The 18,477-nt window shown below is 41.7% G+C and overlaps 1 protein-coding gene across 1 annotated transcript; it reads left to right on the top strand.

Moving 5' to 3' along the window:
* Positions 1–1,449: 1,449 nt before the first annotated feature.
* On the top strand, positions 1,450–6,267 carry GPHB5 (glycoprotein hormone subunit beta 5; the record flags this gene model as incomplete). The annotated part of the gene is made up of 2 exons (XM_079701377.1): positions 1,450–1,653; positions 6,079–6,267. 2 exons carry the CDS (start codon positions 1,450–1,452, stop codon positions 6,265–6,267), a joined length of 393 nt encoding a protein of 130 aa, XP_079557503.1.
* Positions 6,268–18,477: the final 12,210 nt, after the last annotated feature.

The following is an 18,477-nucleotide window of genomic DNA, read 5'->3' as shown; positions in this document are numbered from 1 at the left end:
CTGTCTCAAAGGAAAGTTGTGGTTACGGCGAAGGAAAATCTAATCCATCTTGCCCCAGTGCACTTGGTCTCCCAGAGCCAGGTGAACTACCTTTGACTGTTTCCCTAGGATTATGTCACCCACCAAGGTAACTTTCTGTTTCAGTAGGCGATGTTAAGAAACAAAACAACACCCTTTATGTTAATCACTTTTGGAAAATAGAGAATGGCTTTATATCCCAAGGCTTTGATGTGTTTAGTGGTTCCTGTAAGGCTCTGCCTCCCTTTTGTTTTGATTGACGAGACCTTTCCTATATATTTGAGCAATCAAGCAGCCCAGTAACAGAGGGTAGAGGCATTTACCCAGAGCAAACTTGTACCACTCATTGTGACTTCCCAAAGTCTTGGGTGCAAGTTTCAGCTTTAAAGAAGGGGTAGCTCCAGTAAAATCAGGTAAGTGCTTCTCCATACTTGTAACTTCATTCTACTTGAGGGTAAGTCCAGATAGCCTTGCTAAGGTGACAGGTCAGAAGTAGGAACTGGGAGATCAGCTTGGGAATAAATAACTTTGCAGCCAGTTTTAAGTCATAATGAATTGGGGGTATTCTGTAAGTGTAGTGTCCACTCTCATTTCAACATCCAGGTATATTCTGTGTGGTGGGCCAAGCATGAAAGGAGTGATTCTGGCTCCTGAAAAAGCACAGGAAATGACCAAGACCCAGAGAGGATAGACAGTAGATTGGTAGTTGACTGGGGTTATGTTTTAAATACCCGTGATGCTTTCCATCATTTGGCTTTAAATTCACTCACTACGAGGTGCCTATGAGAGTGGAGGTTAGACCAGAGGGAATTTGTAGCAAGGAGGACACATTCTTATGAATGGCCACCAAGTCAGGTGTGAGGGTTCACATCTGCGTATCCAAGTTTTGTGGTGGGTTGGGTTAGTAGCAATACGTATGGGGCATACAATTATTGCTTATTTACCTCCCCCCTCCATTCCCCATCCATGACATTGGAAATATAATTGAGAGCAAAGCATGTAACATAATTCCAAATACCCTGATCTGAATAAAAAGAACTTGTTTATATTCCTGTATTATGCTAGGATATGCATTACTTTTGGTGTTACTCATATTCTGTGTTCATTTTGAAGAGACGATTGGGACAAACTTCTTTCACCCACAAGTCAAGTCCAGCAGGTGGAATGCTATAAGGAAAAGCCTGAGGATGCCCTTGGAGGGTTGGATGTCTAGTGAGCTCAGTGGGTCCATGGAATCCATACTGGAGCCCCTTGGAGGAAAGTTTGGGCATTTGTGTTGGAGTTTGTGGGCATTTACAATTTCTTGGCTCATTTCTCCTGAAATGCTAAGAGCGATGTCCCTTTGATAGCGACCAACACATTGATGGCAGTCCCATGGAGCCAGCTGGATCTGTTAATAAACTCTCTTTCCTCTCCCTCTCGGGGAACAGCATGAGGCTGGCATACCTCTTCCTTGGCCCCGCGGCCCTCCTCCTCCTGGCTGGCTGTGGCTGTGTCCTCAGCACCTCCGGTGGGAACCTGAGCACGTTTGTGGGCTGTGCGGTGAGAGAGTTTACTTTCCTGGCCAAGAAGCCGGGCTGCAGGGGCCTTCGGATCACCACGGATGCCTGCTGGGGCCGCTGTGAAACCTGGGAGGTGAGTCCCAAGACAGGCCTAGGTGGCAATGCCTTCAGGGTCAGCCCCTTGGCCTGGTTCTTAAGTATTCGCTTTTTAATCAAATGAGATAGAGCTGGGGTATCTACATTTTCCTGTGGATCAAACAAACAAACAAACAAACACAAAACAGCTACATGGTATCCTCCAAAAATAATCTGAAAAAACCAAGATACTGCCCTTCTAACAAAGCATTGATAAAATGAATAATTTGATTGACACAGGGTTGTCTATTGGGGAATCATCTCTGGGAGGTCAAGATGTGCTATCTTTCTACCCATTTTATAGATGACATGGAAGACTTCAATTAGTGGCTGACTGCAGAGTCATGTAGGGGGTCAGTGGAAAGCTCAGAGTAAATTCTTGGGGCAAGCTTGTAACCCAGACTCTTCCCTGTATTCCTCCACCAGTGAAAAAGCCAGCCAGTTACCGAGAGAGGCCCTAAGCTAAATAGCAGGCGAGGGCGGGTCCTCAGCCCCTCCTTCAGTGCCTCATCCACAGCCCTACTCTCTTCCCACCCCCTAGAGTAATTCCTGGGGCCCCTCAGGGATTATCACTGACAGATCCGTTAAGGCCCTTCATATACTATTATATCCAGCTTTTTAAGAGACAATACATTTAAAATGGGATAAAAATCTCAAAATTAGAACCCTACTGAGCTGAGAGGAGGAGTTGTTTGAGGTGTGAGGAGAAACAGGGCCTTTCAGCATCCCATCAGATCACACCGTATAGTGACTGCTGCCTCTTCCCACTAGGGCTGGAGTTGGCTCCTAATGAAGCACTAGATCTGGTTTTGTCACCCTGACTCCAAAAACTGTTAATGACTACTAAGTACTGCAAATTCAATAACCAACTTTTAAGGTCCTCAGCAATATGCCATCTGCCTATTTCCCCAGTGACTACACATATTCTTAGTTCTGCCTAAGAGATTGGATTTTTTTTTTTTTTTTTTTTTTTTGCGGTACGCGGGCCTCTCACCACTGTGGTCTCTCCCGTTGCGGAGTACAGCCTCCGGACACGCAGGCTCAGCGGCCACGGCTCACGGGCCCAGCCGCTCTGCGGCATGTGGGATCCTCCCGGACCGGGGCACGAACCCATGTCCCCCGCATAGGCAGGCGGACCCTCAACCACTGTACCACCAGGGAAGACCTCTTTGTTTTTTTTAAACGTCTTTATTGGAGTATAGTTGTTTTACAATGGTGTGTTAGTTTCTGCTGTATAACAAAGTGAATCAGCTATATGCATATGTACACCCCCATATCTCCTCCCTCTTGCATCTCCCTCCCACCCTCCCTATCCCACCCCTCTAGGTGGTCATAAAGCACCGAGCTGATCTCCCTGTGCTATGCGGCTGCTTCCCACTAGCTATCTATTTAACAGTTGGTAGTGTATATATGTCCATGCTACTCTCTCACTTCGTCCCAGCTTACCCTTCCCCCTCCCCGTGTCCTCAAGTCCATTCTCTACGTCTGCGAAGAGACTGGATTTTAAAGGTTTTATTCAATGCTCCTCATGAAATCATACTTTTGGTCCTTTTCTCATATTCCTGCTTGTGTTTATTCCTCGGTGCCTGTCTCCAGTGCCCACTCCTCTAAGCCTTTTCTGACTCTCTGCTCAGCCCATGGCCATCGTCTACTTTTCGTCTTACTTCCTCCCCACTCCCCACAGTAGGTTTTAAGTTTTTTGAGGGTAGAGGTTAATTCTTGTGCCTTTCACAGCTCTTGTCAAATGACATGTACAAACAAGGCATTCAATAAATGTTGAACTATAAGGGATGGATCCCCTCCTGGAGTCATACGTCCTCTCGCCTAACTGAGCCAACTTAGAAGCCCACAAGCACCATGAGAAGACACTGCCATTAGGAAAAGTATCCTTCTATTCAGGGACTCAGAGAGCAACCTGCTGTCACTTGGGTAAAATTATGGCCCCGTGATTGGAATTGGATTATGGTGATGAAACCTCTAACTTAAATGAAATGACCCCACCAAGTTCGCTTCATTTTTTCCCATCATTCGGGGGCTTGAGACCTAACAGTGAGATGAAAATTCGGTTGTTGCAGATACTGTGGCTGTCACATGACATCAAACTTATGCGGGAAACTTTCTTGTATTCAGGGCGTGGTCTGGCAGTGCCTTCCCCTGCTCACAGCTGTGTCAGGCTATTTGGAGCTCTCTGTGGGCCAAAATCTCAAGTTACCATTTCCCCTTAATTCAACCCATCTTCTCTTGCCCTTATAAATCAGTGAACGGCTTTAACTGGGTAATGGTCACCCGCAAGAGGTTAGGGACTCTGCTCTCATTGGAGAAATGGAAGCACTGAGACTATGAAAGAGCGAGATTCTCCTTAATGTCAGCCAGCTTTTATTTATGCCTTTACTGTGCTCTGAAAAGGGAGGTTACATCTAGAAAATAAATAGAAGAATGAGATTTAGTTTCCCCACAATCTGAAAGTTTCTGAGATACAAAGCACTTATTTTTGGTAATTTAACTGGGAAGCCTGTCTGAAAATAAGGGTGTTCATGACGACAAAGTGGCTGGATTTACTTTGAAGGTGGAACTATTGCTGAAAATAGCCTTTGTTCCTGGTCTGGGTTTAGGGTTACCAGAGTTAGCAAAAAATCCAATCAAACCAAGCCAGGAGGCCACTTAAATTTGAATGTCACGAAAACAACTGTTTTTTTCTTTTTGATATGTCTGTCCCATGCAATATTTGGGACATACTTATACTAAAAAAAAATAGTTGTTTATTTGTTATTCAAATTTTACTGGGCATCCTGTATTATATCTGGCAATGCTGCCTGGGATTCCAGATTACTGAGGGTAAGAGGACATGAAGAGAACTGAGAAAGGCTAAAATGTTACCTGAGAAATAGGAGGAAGAAGTGCATATTGAGTTCAACTCTTCTACATGGTCCTTGACAGAGGCAAAGCCATTACTTCCATGACATGCATGTAAGAACTTCATCCTGGGCCTCCATTAAACATATTTCATTTGCCCAGGACAAGTGAAGCTGTTGTCCTCTGAAAGCTTGTTGGTTGTTATTTTTATTATTATTGAATACTTCCTTACTCTTATAATTGCTCTGATAAGAACAATAGATTACTTTTACTGAACACTTACTTGGTGCTCGGCAGGTATTACATACACCATCTTACCTTATCTCCACAACAAGGATGGGAGGTAGGTATTTTGTTTTACAGTTGAGGAATCTGAGGCTTCAAGAAGTTAAGTGGATTTTCCAAGGTCTCCAGCAAGTGGCAGAACAGGGATTCAAGCTCAGTGGCTCTGACTGCAGGGTTTGAGATTTTAACTACTACTTTGTGCTGGTTTCCTGATCTATATGCTCTGTTTATCAAAATGAACTTTGGATGCACGACTTCTAAAAGGTGAAGGAAGGAAGTGAATCCCTCGATGATCAGAACCAGCGCACAGGGCATTCAGGAAGCTGCCTTGCTCTGTTTTCTTTCACTGATTCAACAAATAGTTGTTGAGAACCTCCAGGGTGCCAGGTATCTCTAGGGAGTAGAGGCACAGCAGTGAGTAAAATGGGCAAAAATCCCTGTCTTAATGCAGTTTTCTTTCTAGAGTGGGAAAAATACAACACAAGTAAATAAAATGCATAATATGTCACAGGGTGTTAAGTGCTGCGGAGAAAAATAAAGCAGGAAGAGCGAGAGGAAGTGGCAGCGTGGGAGGGGAAACTTGGCAACTTTAAATAGGACGGTGAGGGAAGGCTTTCCTGGGAGGGTGACGTTTGAACAAAAACCTAAGGTTGAAGAAGGAGTGAATCACAAGGGAGAAGAGCGTTCCAGGCAGAGGGACTAGCAAGGGCAAAGGTCCTGGGGTGGCACTCTTCCTGGTGGGTTTGGGGAAAAAGCAGGAGGCTATTGCGGCTCGAGCAGAGTGAGGAAGCCAGTAAGACGGGGTCATTGGGGACATGTCAGAGATGAAGGTGCAGGGAAGATGATGTAGGGTCTTGAGGGTGATTGTAAGATCTTTGACTTTTGCTCCAAATGACATAGGAAATCATAGAGGCTTTGAGCAGAGGGGAGACAGGATCTTACATTTGAAAAGGATCTCTTGGGGCTGCCCTGTCATAAATAGACTATAGGGTGTAAAAGAAGAAGTGAGGGGACCAGTTAGAAGGCTTTTGCAATGATCAAGACTATTCATTTGCTAAGTATTTATTTAGGACCTACTCTGTGCCATGGGCTCTTCTGGCAGTTCAGGATACGTGAGTGAACAAAACCACCTTCCTGCTTTCAGGAATTTGCTCTCTACTGGGAGGAAACATGTTAACAAGTAAAGAAATGAATAACTAGTCTCTGATAGTGATAGATGGTACCAAGAAAATGAAACACGATGCTATGTTCTAATGGGTTTTCTGTTTTCTACCTGTGGGGACAGAAGCCCATTCTGGAACCCCCCTACATTGAAGCCCATCATCGAGTCTGTACCTACAATGAGACCAAACAGGTGACGGTCAAGCTGCCCAACTGTGCCCCGGGAGTCGACCCCTTCTACACCTACCCCGTGGCTGTCCGCTGTGACTGTGGGGCCTGCTCCACTGCCACCACGGAGTGTGAGACCATCTGAAGCTGGGCGACCCTCAGAACACAGCTGGCGGCCTGCGGCCTCACGGACCCACCTGCACGGGCAGCACAAGCAGCTATACCCCCTACACTCAAGGACTGTTTAATTTCGACCCTACTTGTGGAGGAGTTTACCTGTCTCCCTGACCCGCCCTCAGGCGCAAGGCCGAGGCAGCATACGTATGCTAAAAATGCAAAACAACATTTGTGCCTTCCTAAAATAATTTCTCTGGTCCACACACTGCAAATTAATTTTTCTTTACCTTGAATCTCAGAACATAATTCATATATCACAACCCTCCTCCAATTTGGATTTTTAATAAGCCAATATTTTAAATGCATTGGGCATAATTAGGAAATGGGCCTAGCAAGACTTTAAATTCTCATGTCTTATGTAATGACGGGTCTCCAACTGGATTTATGATTAAAGCGCCAGAAATTAATAAAACCAATGTTTTAGTCCTCATGGCCTCCAAGAAAATCCAATTGCAAGCTCCCTTAGAGGAAATACTTTCTTTTCCTTTTAACTGAGCAATTACCGACACAAGAAATAGAGACTGCTCAGATTAAAAAAGGGAGGACGATAGTGGCTCAAACTGAAAGGTGTCTGGATTTGGGTGATTCTTTTCCCAAGCAAAATTCCCGAAGTCCCTTTAAGATCCTTATAAAGAGACCCCTTTGTGAATTAAAAAAACTCAGAAAAAATATGTAATCAGAGCTATCATATACACTTAAAAAAAAAACAACTTATGAAACTAAACTCATGTTTTTAGACTCATGTGATGCTCTCCCAAAGCCATGTCCCAAATGATCAATCACAATTATTCTTTCCAGCTGGGCATATTTTAAATTTAAATTGTAATTTTTTAAACTCAAAAGTTTTGCATGTTTGTAGGGGTAAAACTGTACTGCTGACTCAGAGGAAAAAGTCTGTGATTGTCTAGCTCTTGCCCTTGCTAAAATCTTACAGCAGCTGATTCTCTGTGACTTTAAAAAAAAAAAAAAAACTCTAATGTTACACAGGTGTCTTTAATTCTGACATTTTTGGGGTTGAAATGAACCTTGTTCCTTTTTCACATTATGTCAGGAAAATCTGTATTAATGCCAATAAAGCAAGTCCTCTGTCTTCTGAATTCATGAAAACTTTCAAAAAAGCCTTTTTCATCTTTAAGACCCTTGGAATAACAACAACAAGCACACTTAAAATGAACTGCGAGATTATTTTTACTTGCACATTAATTTAGGATGTCATATTTAGTAAGGGACACTGACAGATGACTGGGTACCATGAGTCCCAAAGGTGGCTCAATCTGTATTCACATCCCTGGCATTTCGTCACTAGGAACCAGGGGTCCTCCTTGAATGAGGAATCAATGAGTCCCCATGAAAACAGTAAAGCAAATGTTAGGATTGATGGGCCAGGACTGGGATGCTGAGGTGGATGACCAGGAACAAAGGACAGGAGGAAAATCCGTCCCAACCTTCAGTGCAGGTCTGTTCATAGGCAAGAGAGCCACTCTAACATGAAAAGCACTTGAGTGCCTTGGGGTCTCTGCTGGGGTGGAGGATGGGGATTAAGGATAATACTGGATGGCACCACTCAGGTGTTTTCAACCCACCCCTAAGAACTTCCCTCAGGAGTTTCTGGGAGAAAAAGCTGCTTCTTAAAGAAACTTAGGGATAAAAGCCGAAGCAGGAAGGGCTTGCCAGAATTTGAGAAAAGATGACTGTAGCATCCTAAAGGTTCCTGGTGGGAAACAAATGATATACTGCGGTTGCATATTGAGGAGAATTCAATGAAGAGACTATTTACAAATGTGAAGACAGAGTTAAGGAAACCCACAAGGGGGTGGTGAAACACTCCTAAACACTTGTTTGAAGCAATGGGTAACCTAGGGTGAAGGACCAGGAAGAAGTGATGATCAGGCCCCAAAGACAACTGTAGGAGGGGAATGCCTGACAGGGGCTGTGGCTTTTCGTAGGAGGATGCAGCCATTACCAATGTGAGGCCTGGGAAGGAGGGAGGTGAGCAAATACTTCAGCCTCACTCTGCTCCCACGCCCTGATCTTCTGACGAAGCAAATGGGAAGGCAGAGAGTAAGGGAGCCCACTGGTTCAGCTCATAAATGTTGGCAGCCTGGGAAGCAGGTAGGAGAAGAGTGGATCTAAGGGGGCCAATGGATAAAATCACCCATAGTTATCTTTTGGGAAGCTTAGCCGGAATGCCATAGGCAGTCATGTTGGCCGTGAGAGCCATAAATCCTGCAGCATCACAATTACTAAGACTCCTCTGTGATGAATTGGGATGGGATACACGTGGAAAGGTATGTGCTGGCTAATACAATATTGACAACATTTGAGCGATGTGGGAACAATGGTAATCATCAGGACTGTGGATTAATTGGTTGTTGAGTGCAATCAAAGCACTCAGGGCTTTGATTGCCCTGAGTGAAAGGGCAATCAGGCTTCAAATGAAAGCCTCATTTGAAGAGCCTCTTCTCCTGAAGCTGGAGGGCAGACTGTGCTGAAATTCAGGCCTCAGACCTAATGGGAAGAGCCGGTGAATCATCAAAAAGGCTGAATCCATCACCCTGGCAGTCTCCTATACTTAAGGCCCTCATAGGGAGGGAGCGGGACACAGAGACCTGCAGTGGAGACAACCCCTAGATGAACTTGAGGTTCCCTTGAGGAAGGGGCCGGCTCCTTCTTCCTAGAGGAGCCCAGCCTCTGGTGCCTGGAGACCAGGCTGAGGCCCCATCCGAGGAGGCTGCTTTACATGATGATAACTTGCCCTCCTCAAATACCATCTGCAACCCTTCATTTATTCTACATGGATAGTTAGGGTCAAGTCTCAGGATGACCCGGCTGGGGAATGACTTTCCCTGTGGTGGGAGGAATGAGATTTTCCACTGAAGGAAACTCAGGACTTGACTAACGCAGACATGGATCCGGGGAACGCGCTTGGGAACGGATCTTAAGGGTGTCAGATGGGATGAGGGGGAGGGTGGCAGAATATAAGCCCAGATAAGAAGAGTTTATTGGGGCATTCTCTCATGACTCAGGATTTAGCATCTTCATAAGGGAAGCTGGATCTCGTTCCAGTTTGCTGTTGGGATGGCTCCCTAAAGCTTGGAGGAAATGGTGGCTTACATGAACGAAGAGAAGACGCCACACTGTCCTGGCAGAGTATTTGAGGACTAAAGGCTCAGAGAAGGGGGCCTGCTATCTTCACCTGGAGAGTTAATTGGATATTCCCCTCTCTAAAGCCATGAGGAATGCACAAGTGAAGGACTTCTGCATCACAGAAAAGCCCGATAGTGGCTGTCCTTTGTCGACTGGGTTGATGGCAGGAGGAACTGCCATGGACCGGGCTTCCTGGTATCAGCAGAGGCGAGAGGGGTCTGGAATAACAGAGACCTGGTGGTACCATGTAGCTGTCAGAGGCAAGGTGAACGTAGTTGCCATTAACAGGCAGAAAAGCTGCAAAAGCAACTGGAGGGCTCTAATCCGCAGGATCTGTGGTGCTGGCTAAGAGTCCATGGTGTTCCCAGTCCGTGGTATCAAATAACTTCTACAGTAAGTATTTATTACAATCAGAAACATTATTAATGAAAAGGGGGAAATGTCTGTCACTGATAAACTTGGATCTTTTTCAAATCTCTCTCTTCCCTCTTCCCGTCTTCTTCTCTGCCATTCTCTTTTTCTCCCTCCCTCACTTCCACGATATTTATGAACTATAGTTTTGTGCAAGGCACTGTGTTTGGGAAGTAAGATATAAATATTGCTACCATTTATGGATTTCTTACTATAAACAGGACCCTTTATATTAATTCTTTGTAATTCTGTGTCAACCATGCTCACAGGCATTGTAATTGCCATTTTACCATCACCATTTTACAGATGATGAAACCAAAGCTCAGAGAGGTCAAGTAACCTGCCCAAGATCAGACAGCTGATTGGCAGCACATGCCAGGTTTCTCTGAACCAGAACTAAATTCTTTCCATTGGAGCATGATGGCTTTTTGGAGTGTTCCTTCCAAGTTGTTCCTGCCTGGAGAAGTCTTTGAGTTTACTGATGTTGGACAGTCTCTCACCATTGATAAGCATGTGTGCAGTCTCTTCTGGAGGAAGCTCAGTGCAAGCTCGGGTTGTTTTATGGAGATTGTCATTTTTCTCTGGTTTCCTTTATAACCTCTAGCAAGATAGTGCTTTGCTACAGCTCAAACCAAAGCTTATAACAGGAGAGACTGAGGGAGAAAAGGAGCAGAGCCTCAAAGGGAAATTCAAAGAGACTGCTGCGGAGATGAAGGCTGGATGCTCTCAACTCATCTCCCAGGCAGTGTGGACACTGGCAGAGGGATGGTGGTCCAGTGCCTATTGGGGGAGCTCTAGGTAAAACCAACTCTCAGCAACTCCTTACTCTTGGAAATATGTTTATTTTGCAATTAACAAAAGGTAAAGAGAAGGAGAATTTCCTAGATTTTTTTTTTTCATAAGAGCATTTTTCAACGGAGAATGTAAATGCTCCCCGCTCATTCTACCTCTGGGCTTATTAGTTCCACTGATTGAATTCATGCTTTCCTCCTTCCACTGATTAGGAAATGAATGAGCCACCAGAAAAGCACCAAATTCTGCTGAAGTGACTCAAAGAACTGTTCAAATTAATTAGGTTTTAAGTATACTAAAAAACATTTCTCAGATAGTAAATAAACTGTATATCTAATCGAAAATAATGTGGCATTGATAAAAACAAATTGCATTTCATCAAGTTTTCCAAGACGACTGATTGTTTTTTTCATTCAGGAGACATTTTCTTTCCTTTTTTAAAAAAAATAAATTTATTTATTTATGGCTGCATTGGGTCTTCACTGCTATGCACAGGCTTTCTCTAGTTGTGGCGAGCAGAGGGTACTCTTCATTGTAGTGCACATGCTTCTCATGGTCGTGGCTTCTCTTGTTGCGGAGCACAGGCCCTAGAGTGCGCAGGCTTCAGTAGTTGTGGCTCATAGGCTCTAGAGCACAGGCTCGGTAGTTGTGCTCCGAGCCAGGAGACATTATCTTAAAAATAATATGTACCTTATCCTTTTTTGGGTTTTGTTTTCTTCAAAATATTAAAGCAAATTATTAAGAAGTAACTTTAAAAGGATTCTTTAGCAAATTCTGAAAATTTTATTTTCTGTTGAAAATTTCTACTAGAGAAACAGTTTACTGCATTAGAAGAATTTGGTCCTTATTGGCAAGATGAATCTTCTGGCATTTCTTTTACAATGATCTCCCTTTGTTTTAATGAACAGGGTTGTTTGGAATTGTGTACAGGGAGATCTAAAAGGCTCAGTGGTTGGTTGTTGTGATCCTGAAGTATCTGAAGGGGGTGCTAAAGACCTCTGAGTAGTTGATGTCTAACAACAGGAAGAAGAAACAGGGAAAGGATGAGAAAAAGAGGAGCAAGGGCACAGCACTGTAACCGGTAGTGTAAGCAGAGACTTGTTCCAATGTTAAGGAATTTAGAGGGACTATTCAAGTCTCTAGGTCCTCATTAGCAGGAGAAAAGCAAACAGTTCCTAAGCTCTTTGGCTTTATTTTTGGCTCTAAGTTCCTCTGGCTGTCTTTCTTTAGCATATTGAATTATTGAGTTTTTTAAAAAAAGCTTCCTGATACAGAAGATCAATTATATGCTTTGACCTTGACTGTGGGCCATTGGGGCTTCTGGAAAGTCATTCAAACCCCAAATACAACCTCTCCCAAACAAACAAACAATCAATCAAATACACACACACACACACACACACACACACACACACGCACACACACACACACACACCTTCCCCAAAAGAGAAAGAACATTTTGCTTCAACAAAGAATATCAATATTACCAAGATGAGAATGGTAATTTTTTTTTTTTTTGGTGATGCTGAAGATACGATTACCAGCAAGGGATAAATATAAATATCCTTGAGTCACAAATAATATTATACAACTTAAAATCACTTGAAAGAGCATTTATTCACTTAAACTCTCTATATACACAATAAAGGATATTGATGAATTATTATTAGTCATTATCTCTCTGAAGTACACATGCAGAATTATGCACTTAAAATAGAAATTTAATCCTGTGAGTTTGCAAGTTCTTTCCACAGGAAATGCATGAACAGATCACACTTTCTTGGTCTCACTCTGTTGCTCATGCAGAGATTATCAAGATATGGAGAGGTGCATCCTCAAAGGAAGGTGATCTAAGCTTCTAAGGTTGTTCTGAGCCTCCATCTTCCATTATCCTCTTGGCATCTGCGTATCAAAATTAAAATATTTGGGGGGACCAATTTTACTGAGTGGAATTAAGACATCCAGCATTTAAAAATATGTTGTCTTTAAGAGGAAGATTTTGCTCAGCTTTTGGCTCCCGTTAGAACAAGCTTAGGAAGCTAATGCTGAAAATCTCCCCATTGAAACATAAGCACTAGTTAATGAGAAAGTCCAGTTGAAACTGGTGGCAAATTTCAGCATGAACAAAATCTGAGCCACCTTCTGGACAAACCAAAAGGAACTAATGTACCATAATTTCCCTCATGCCTGTCTCTACGCTGCAAGTTCAGATCAGTGGAGTAGAAGTAAGTGGGCCCTGATCAGGGGGCTTCTCTTCTTTGGCACTTGATTATTTCAATGTGCTTAATTCAGTAGAGGGCTTTCTGATTTCTTGGGCTGGGATTCTGTTTTACTGTTGCAATAAAGGACTGGGAATCAAACATTTAAAAATGATAAGTAAATGGATTCTTAAAGAGAGATCGATTGTTGATGCCAGTTTTCTTGTCCTATTAGTTTCTTATGAAGAAGATAAAATAGGCTTTATTTTGCAGCCTGGGGAAGGGAGTGAATGGGTGGAGGTGCAGGGCTCTAGGAAGATGTGCAGTCCCTGGGGTAAGAGCACTTTTTGGCACCTTGCACTGGTGGTTATGACCAAGAAGTAAACGGTACATTTGCAATAATGAAAATCATCTTTGGTAAGACTTTGGTTTTGGATTTGACTAAATTCTTCCAAGAATGCTAGCCACTTTGGGTAGCCAAGCTGCTCTCAGATGTAAAAGCTGTCCCACTTTAAAAGCTGTACCCAATTTAAGGATATCTTGGGACCCAAGTGTTTTCCTGAAGCCTCGAGCATGAAGGAACAGCTGACTGACAGGACCAGAGTCAGAGCTGTAGGGGGCAGAAGGTTGTCCTTAGAGGAAGCGGTCCCTTAGTGACAGTACCTGCACAGTGACATCAGGTTCTTATTCTGGGACGGAATCACTGATACCCTAGCTAAAAAATTAGTAGCCCACTTGTAGGTACAAAAGAAGTGGTAATCCTTGTGCTCTTTCTTTCTTTGTTTGAAAGTAGGTATGATTTCCTTCAGAACTTCTGCAGCAACAATGGAATTTGAATAAGATAATAGGCTTAAGCATGTGTGTGTGTGTGTGTGTGTATACACTTTTCAATCTTTAAAGGGCTCTTGTACACAAGGTGGGATATGGGTGGGGTGAACAAAGCATGGTCCCCTGTAATGTTTAGTAAAAAACACGTTGAATAAGTGATAACAACTCTGGTCTGTGCTTAGGGCAATAAAGATATAAATCTGGGAGATGCCCTTTGTAGAGGACAAGCTACAGTCAATCCTTACTCTGGCCTCTAGAGCACTGTCTAGAATATTGTCTTAAGCAATGAAGAACAAAGCTTTACTAAAAATTTTATGCCTCAGAAATTTGTTTTATCTTCATTTTATAAGTTTACATTACATGATATAAATCTTTCTTATTTCTTTTTTAAATTTTATTTATTTTTTAACATCTTGACTGTAGTATAATTGCTTTACAATGCTGTATTAGTTTCTGCTGTATAACAAAGTGAATCAGCTATACATATACATATATCCCCATATCTCCTCCCTCTTGCGTCTCCCTCCCACCCTCCCTATCCCACCCCTGTAGGTGGTCACAAAGCATCGAGCTGATTTCCCTGAGCTATGCAGCTGTTTCCCACTAGCTATCTATTTTACATTTGGTAGTATATATAAGTCCATGCCATGCTCTCACTTCATCCCAGCTTACCCTTCCCCCTTCCTGTGTCCTCAAGTCCAATCTCCACATCTGGGTCTTTATTCCTAACCTGCCCCTAGGTTCTTCAGAACCATTTTTTTTTCTTTTAGTTTCCATATATATGTGTTAGCATACAGTATTTATTTTTCTCTTTCTGACTTACTTCACTCTGTATGACAGACTCTAGGTCCATCCACCTCACTACAAATAATTCAATTTCATTTCTTTTTATGGCTGAGTAATATTCCATTGTATACAGGTGCCACATCTTCTTTATTCATTCATCTGTCAATGGACACTTAGGTTGCTTCCATGTCCTGGCTATTGTAAATAGAGCTGTAATGAACATTGTGGTACATGATGCTTTTTGAATTATGGTTTTCTCAGGGTATATGCCCACTAGTGGGATTGCTGGGTCATATGGTAGTTCTATTTGTAGTTTTTTAAGGAACCTCCATACTCTTCTGCATAGTGGCTGTATCAATTTATATTCCCACCAACAGTGCAAGAGTGTTCCCTTTTCTCCGCACCCTCTCCAGCATTTATTGTTTATAGATTTCTTGATGATGGCCATTCTGACTGGTGTGAAGTGATACCTCGTTGTAGTTTTGATTTGCATTTCTCTAATGATTAGTGATGTTAACATCCTTTCATGTGTTTGTTGGCAATCTGTATATCTTCTTTGGAGAAATGTCAGTTTAGGTCTTCTGCCCATTTTTGGATAGGGTTGTTTGTTTTTTTGATACTGAGCTTCATGAGCTGCTTGTAAATTTTGGAGATTAATCCTTTGTCAGTTGCTTCATTTGCAAATATTTTCTCCCATTCTGAGGATTGTCTTTAAATCTTGTTTATGTTTTCCTTTGCTGTGCAAAAGCTTTGAAGTTTCATTAGGTCCCATTTGTTTATTTATTTTTTTTATTTCCATTTCTCTATGGGGTGGGTCAAAAACGATCTTTGTGTGATTAATATCATAGAGTGTTCTGACTATGTTTTCGTCTAAGAGTTTTATAGTGTCTGGCCTTACATTTAGGTCTTTAATCCATTTTGAGTTTATTTTTGTGTATGGTATAAGGAAGTATTCTAATTTCATTCTTTTACATGTAGCTGTCCAGTTTTCTCATCACCACTTATTGAAGAGGCTGTCTTTTCTCCATTGTATATTCTTGCCTCCTTTATCAAAAATAAGGTGATGATATGTGTGTGGGTTTATCTCTGGGCTTTCTATCCTGTTCCATGGATCTATCTTTCTGTTTTTGTGCCAGTACCATACTGTCTTGATTAATGTAGCTTTGTATTATTGTCTGAAGTCCAGGAGCCTGATTCCTCCAGCTACATTTTTCTTTCTCATGGTTGCTTTCGCTATTTGGGGTCTTTTGTGTTTCCATACAAATTGTGAAAATTTTTGTTATAGTTCTGTGAAAAATGCCATTGGTAGTTTGATAGGGATTGCATTGAATCTGTAGATTGCTTTGGGTAGTATAGTCATTTTCACAATGTTGATTCTTCCAATCCAAGAACATGGTATATCTTTCCATCTGTTTGTATCCTCTTTAATTTCTTTCATCAGTGTCTTATAGTTTTCTGCATACTGGTCTTTTGTCTCTGTAGGTAGGTTTATTCCTAGGTATTTTATTCTTTTTGTTGCAATGGTAAATGGGAGTGTTTCCTTAATTTCAGTTTCAGATTTTTCATCATTAGTGTATAGGAATGCAAGAGATTTCTGTGCATTAATTTGTATCCTGCTACTTTACCAAATTCATTGATTAGCTCTAGTAGTTTTCTGGTAGCATCTTTAGGATTCTCTATGTATAGTATCATGTCATCTGCAAAGAGTGACAGCTTTACTTCTTCTTTTCTGATTTGGGTTCCTTTTATTTCTTTTTCTTCTCTGATTGCTGTGGCTAAAACTTCCAATACAGTGTTGAATAATAGTGGTAAGAGTGGACAACCTTGTCTTGTTCCTGATCTTAGAGGAAATGGTTTCAGTTTTTCACCATTGAGAACAATGTTGACTGTAGGTTTGTCATATATGGCCTATATTACGTTGCGGTAAGTTCCCTCTATGCCTACTTTCTGGAGGGTTTTTATCATAAATAGGTGTTGGATTTTGTCGAAAGCTTTTTCTGCATCTATTGAGATGATCAAATGGTTTTTCTCCTTCAGTTTGTTAATATGGTGTATCACATTGATTGACTTGCGTATATTGAAGAATCCTTGCAATTCTGGAATAAACCCCACTTGCTCATGGTGTATGATCCTTTTAATGTGCTGTTGGATTCTGTTTGCTAGTATTTTGTTGAGGATTTTTGCATCTATGTTCATCAGTGATATTGGCCTGTAGTTTTCCATCTTTGTGACATCTTTGTCTGGTTTTGGTATCAGGGTGATGGTGGCCTCGTAGAATGAGTTTGGGAGTGTTCCTCCCTCTGCTATATTTTGGAAGAGTTTGAGAAGGATAGGTGTTAGTTCTTTTCTAAATGTTTGATAGAATTCGCCTGTGAAGCCATCTGATCCTGGGCTTCTGTTTGTTGGAAGATTTTTAATCACAGTCGCAATTTCAGGGCTTGTGATTTGTTTGTTTATATTTTCTATTTCTTCCTGGTTCAGTCTCAGAAGGTTGTGCTTTTCTACGACTGTGTCCATTTCTTCCAGGTTGTCCATTTTATTGGCATAGAGTTGCTTATAGTAATCTCTCATGGTCTTTTGTATTTCAGCAGTGTCAGTTGTTACTTCTCCTTTTTCATTTCTAATTCTATTGATTTGAGTCTTCTTCCTTTTTTTCTTGATGAGTCTGGCTAATGGTTTATCAATTTTGTTTATCTTCTCAAAGAGCCAGCTTTTAATTTTATTGAATCTTGCTATCATTTCCTTCATTTCTTTTTCATTTATTTCTGATCTGATCTTTATGATTTATTTCCTTCTGCTAACTTTGGGGTTTTTAGTTCTTCTTTCTCTAATTGCTTTAGGTGTAAGATTAGGTTGTTTATTTGAGGTGTTTCTTGTTTCTTGAGGTAGGATTGTATAGCTATAAACTTCCCTCTTAGAACTGCTTTTGCTGCATCCCATTGGTTTGGGTCATTGTGTTTTCATTGTCATTTGTTTCTAGGTATATTTTTATTTCCTCTGATTTCTTCAGTGATGTCTTGGTTATTAAGTAGTGTGTTGTTTAGCCTCCATGTGTTTGTATTTTTTACAGGTTTTTTTTTCCTGTAATTGATATGTAGTCTCATAGCATTGTGGTCGGAAAAGATACTTGTTATGATTTCAATTTTCTTAAATTTACCAAGGCTTGATTTGTGACCCAAGATATGATCTATCCTGGAGAATTTACCATGAGCATTTGAGAGGAAAGTGTGTTCTGTTGTTTTTGGATGGAATGTCCTATAAATATCAATTAAGTCCATCTTGTTTAATGTATCATTTAAAGCTTGTGTTTCCTTATTTATTTTCATTTTGGATGATCTGTCCATTGGTGAAAGTGGGGTGTTAAGGTCCCCTACTATGATTGTGTTACTGTCGAGTTCCCCTTTTATGGCTGTTAGCATTTGCTTTATGTATTGAGGTGCTCCTATGTTAGGTGCGTAAATATTTACAATTGTTATATCTTCTTCTTGGATTGATCCCTTGATCATTATATAGTGTCCTTCTTTGTCTATTGTAAGAGTCTTTGTTTTAAAGTCTATTTTGTCTGATATGAGAATTGCTACTCCAGCTTTCTTTTGATTTCCATTTGCATGGAACATCTTTTTCCATCCGCTCACTTTCAGTCTGTATGTGTCCCTAGATCTGAAGTGGGTCTCTTGTAGACTGCATACATATGGGTCTTCTTTTTTTTTTAAATTAATTAATTAATTTTTGGCTGCATTGGGTCTTTGTTGCTGCGAGTGGCAGCTACTCTTCATTGTGGTATGCAGGCTTCTCATTGCAGTGGCTTCTCTTTTTGCAGAGCATGGGCTCTAGGTGCATGGGCTTCAGTAGTTGTGGCACGCGGTCTCAGTAGTTGTGGCACACAGGCTTAGTTGCTCTGCGGCATGTGGGATCTTCCCAGACCAGGGCTTGAACCCACATCTCCTGCGTTGGCAGGTGGATTCTTAACCCCTGAGCCACAGGGGAAGCCCACGAGTCTTGTTTTTGTATCCATT

The sequence above is a fragment of the Hyperoodon ampullatus genome (assembly GCF_949752795.1).
Source record: "Hyperoodon ampullatus genome assembly, chromosome: 3".
NCBI classification, from domain to species: domain Eukaryota; kingdom Metazoa; phylum Chordata; class Mammalia; order Artiodactyla; family Ziphiidae; genus Hyperoodon; species Hyperoodon ampullatus.
This window is presented reverse-complemented; position numbering and strand designations above follow the sequence as displayed.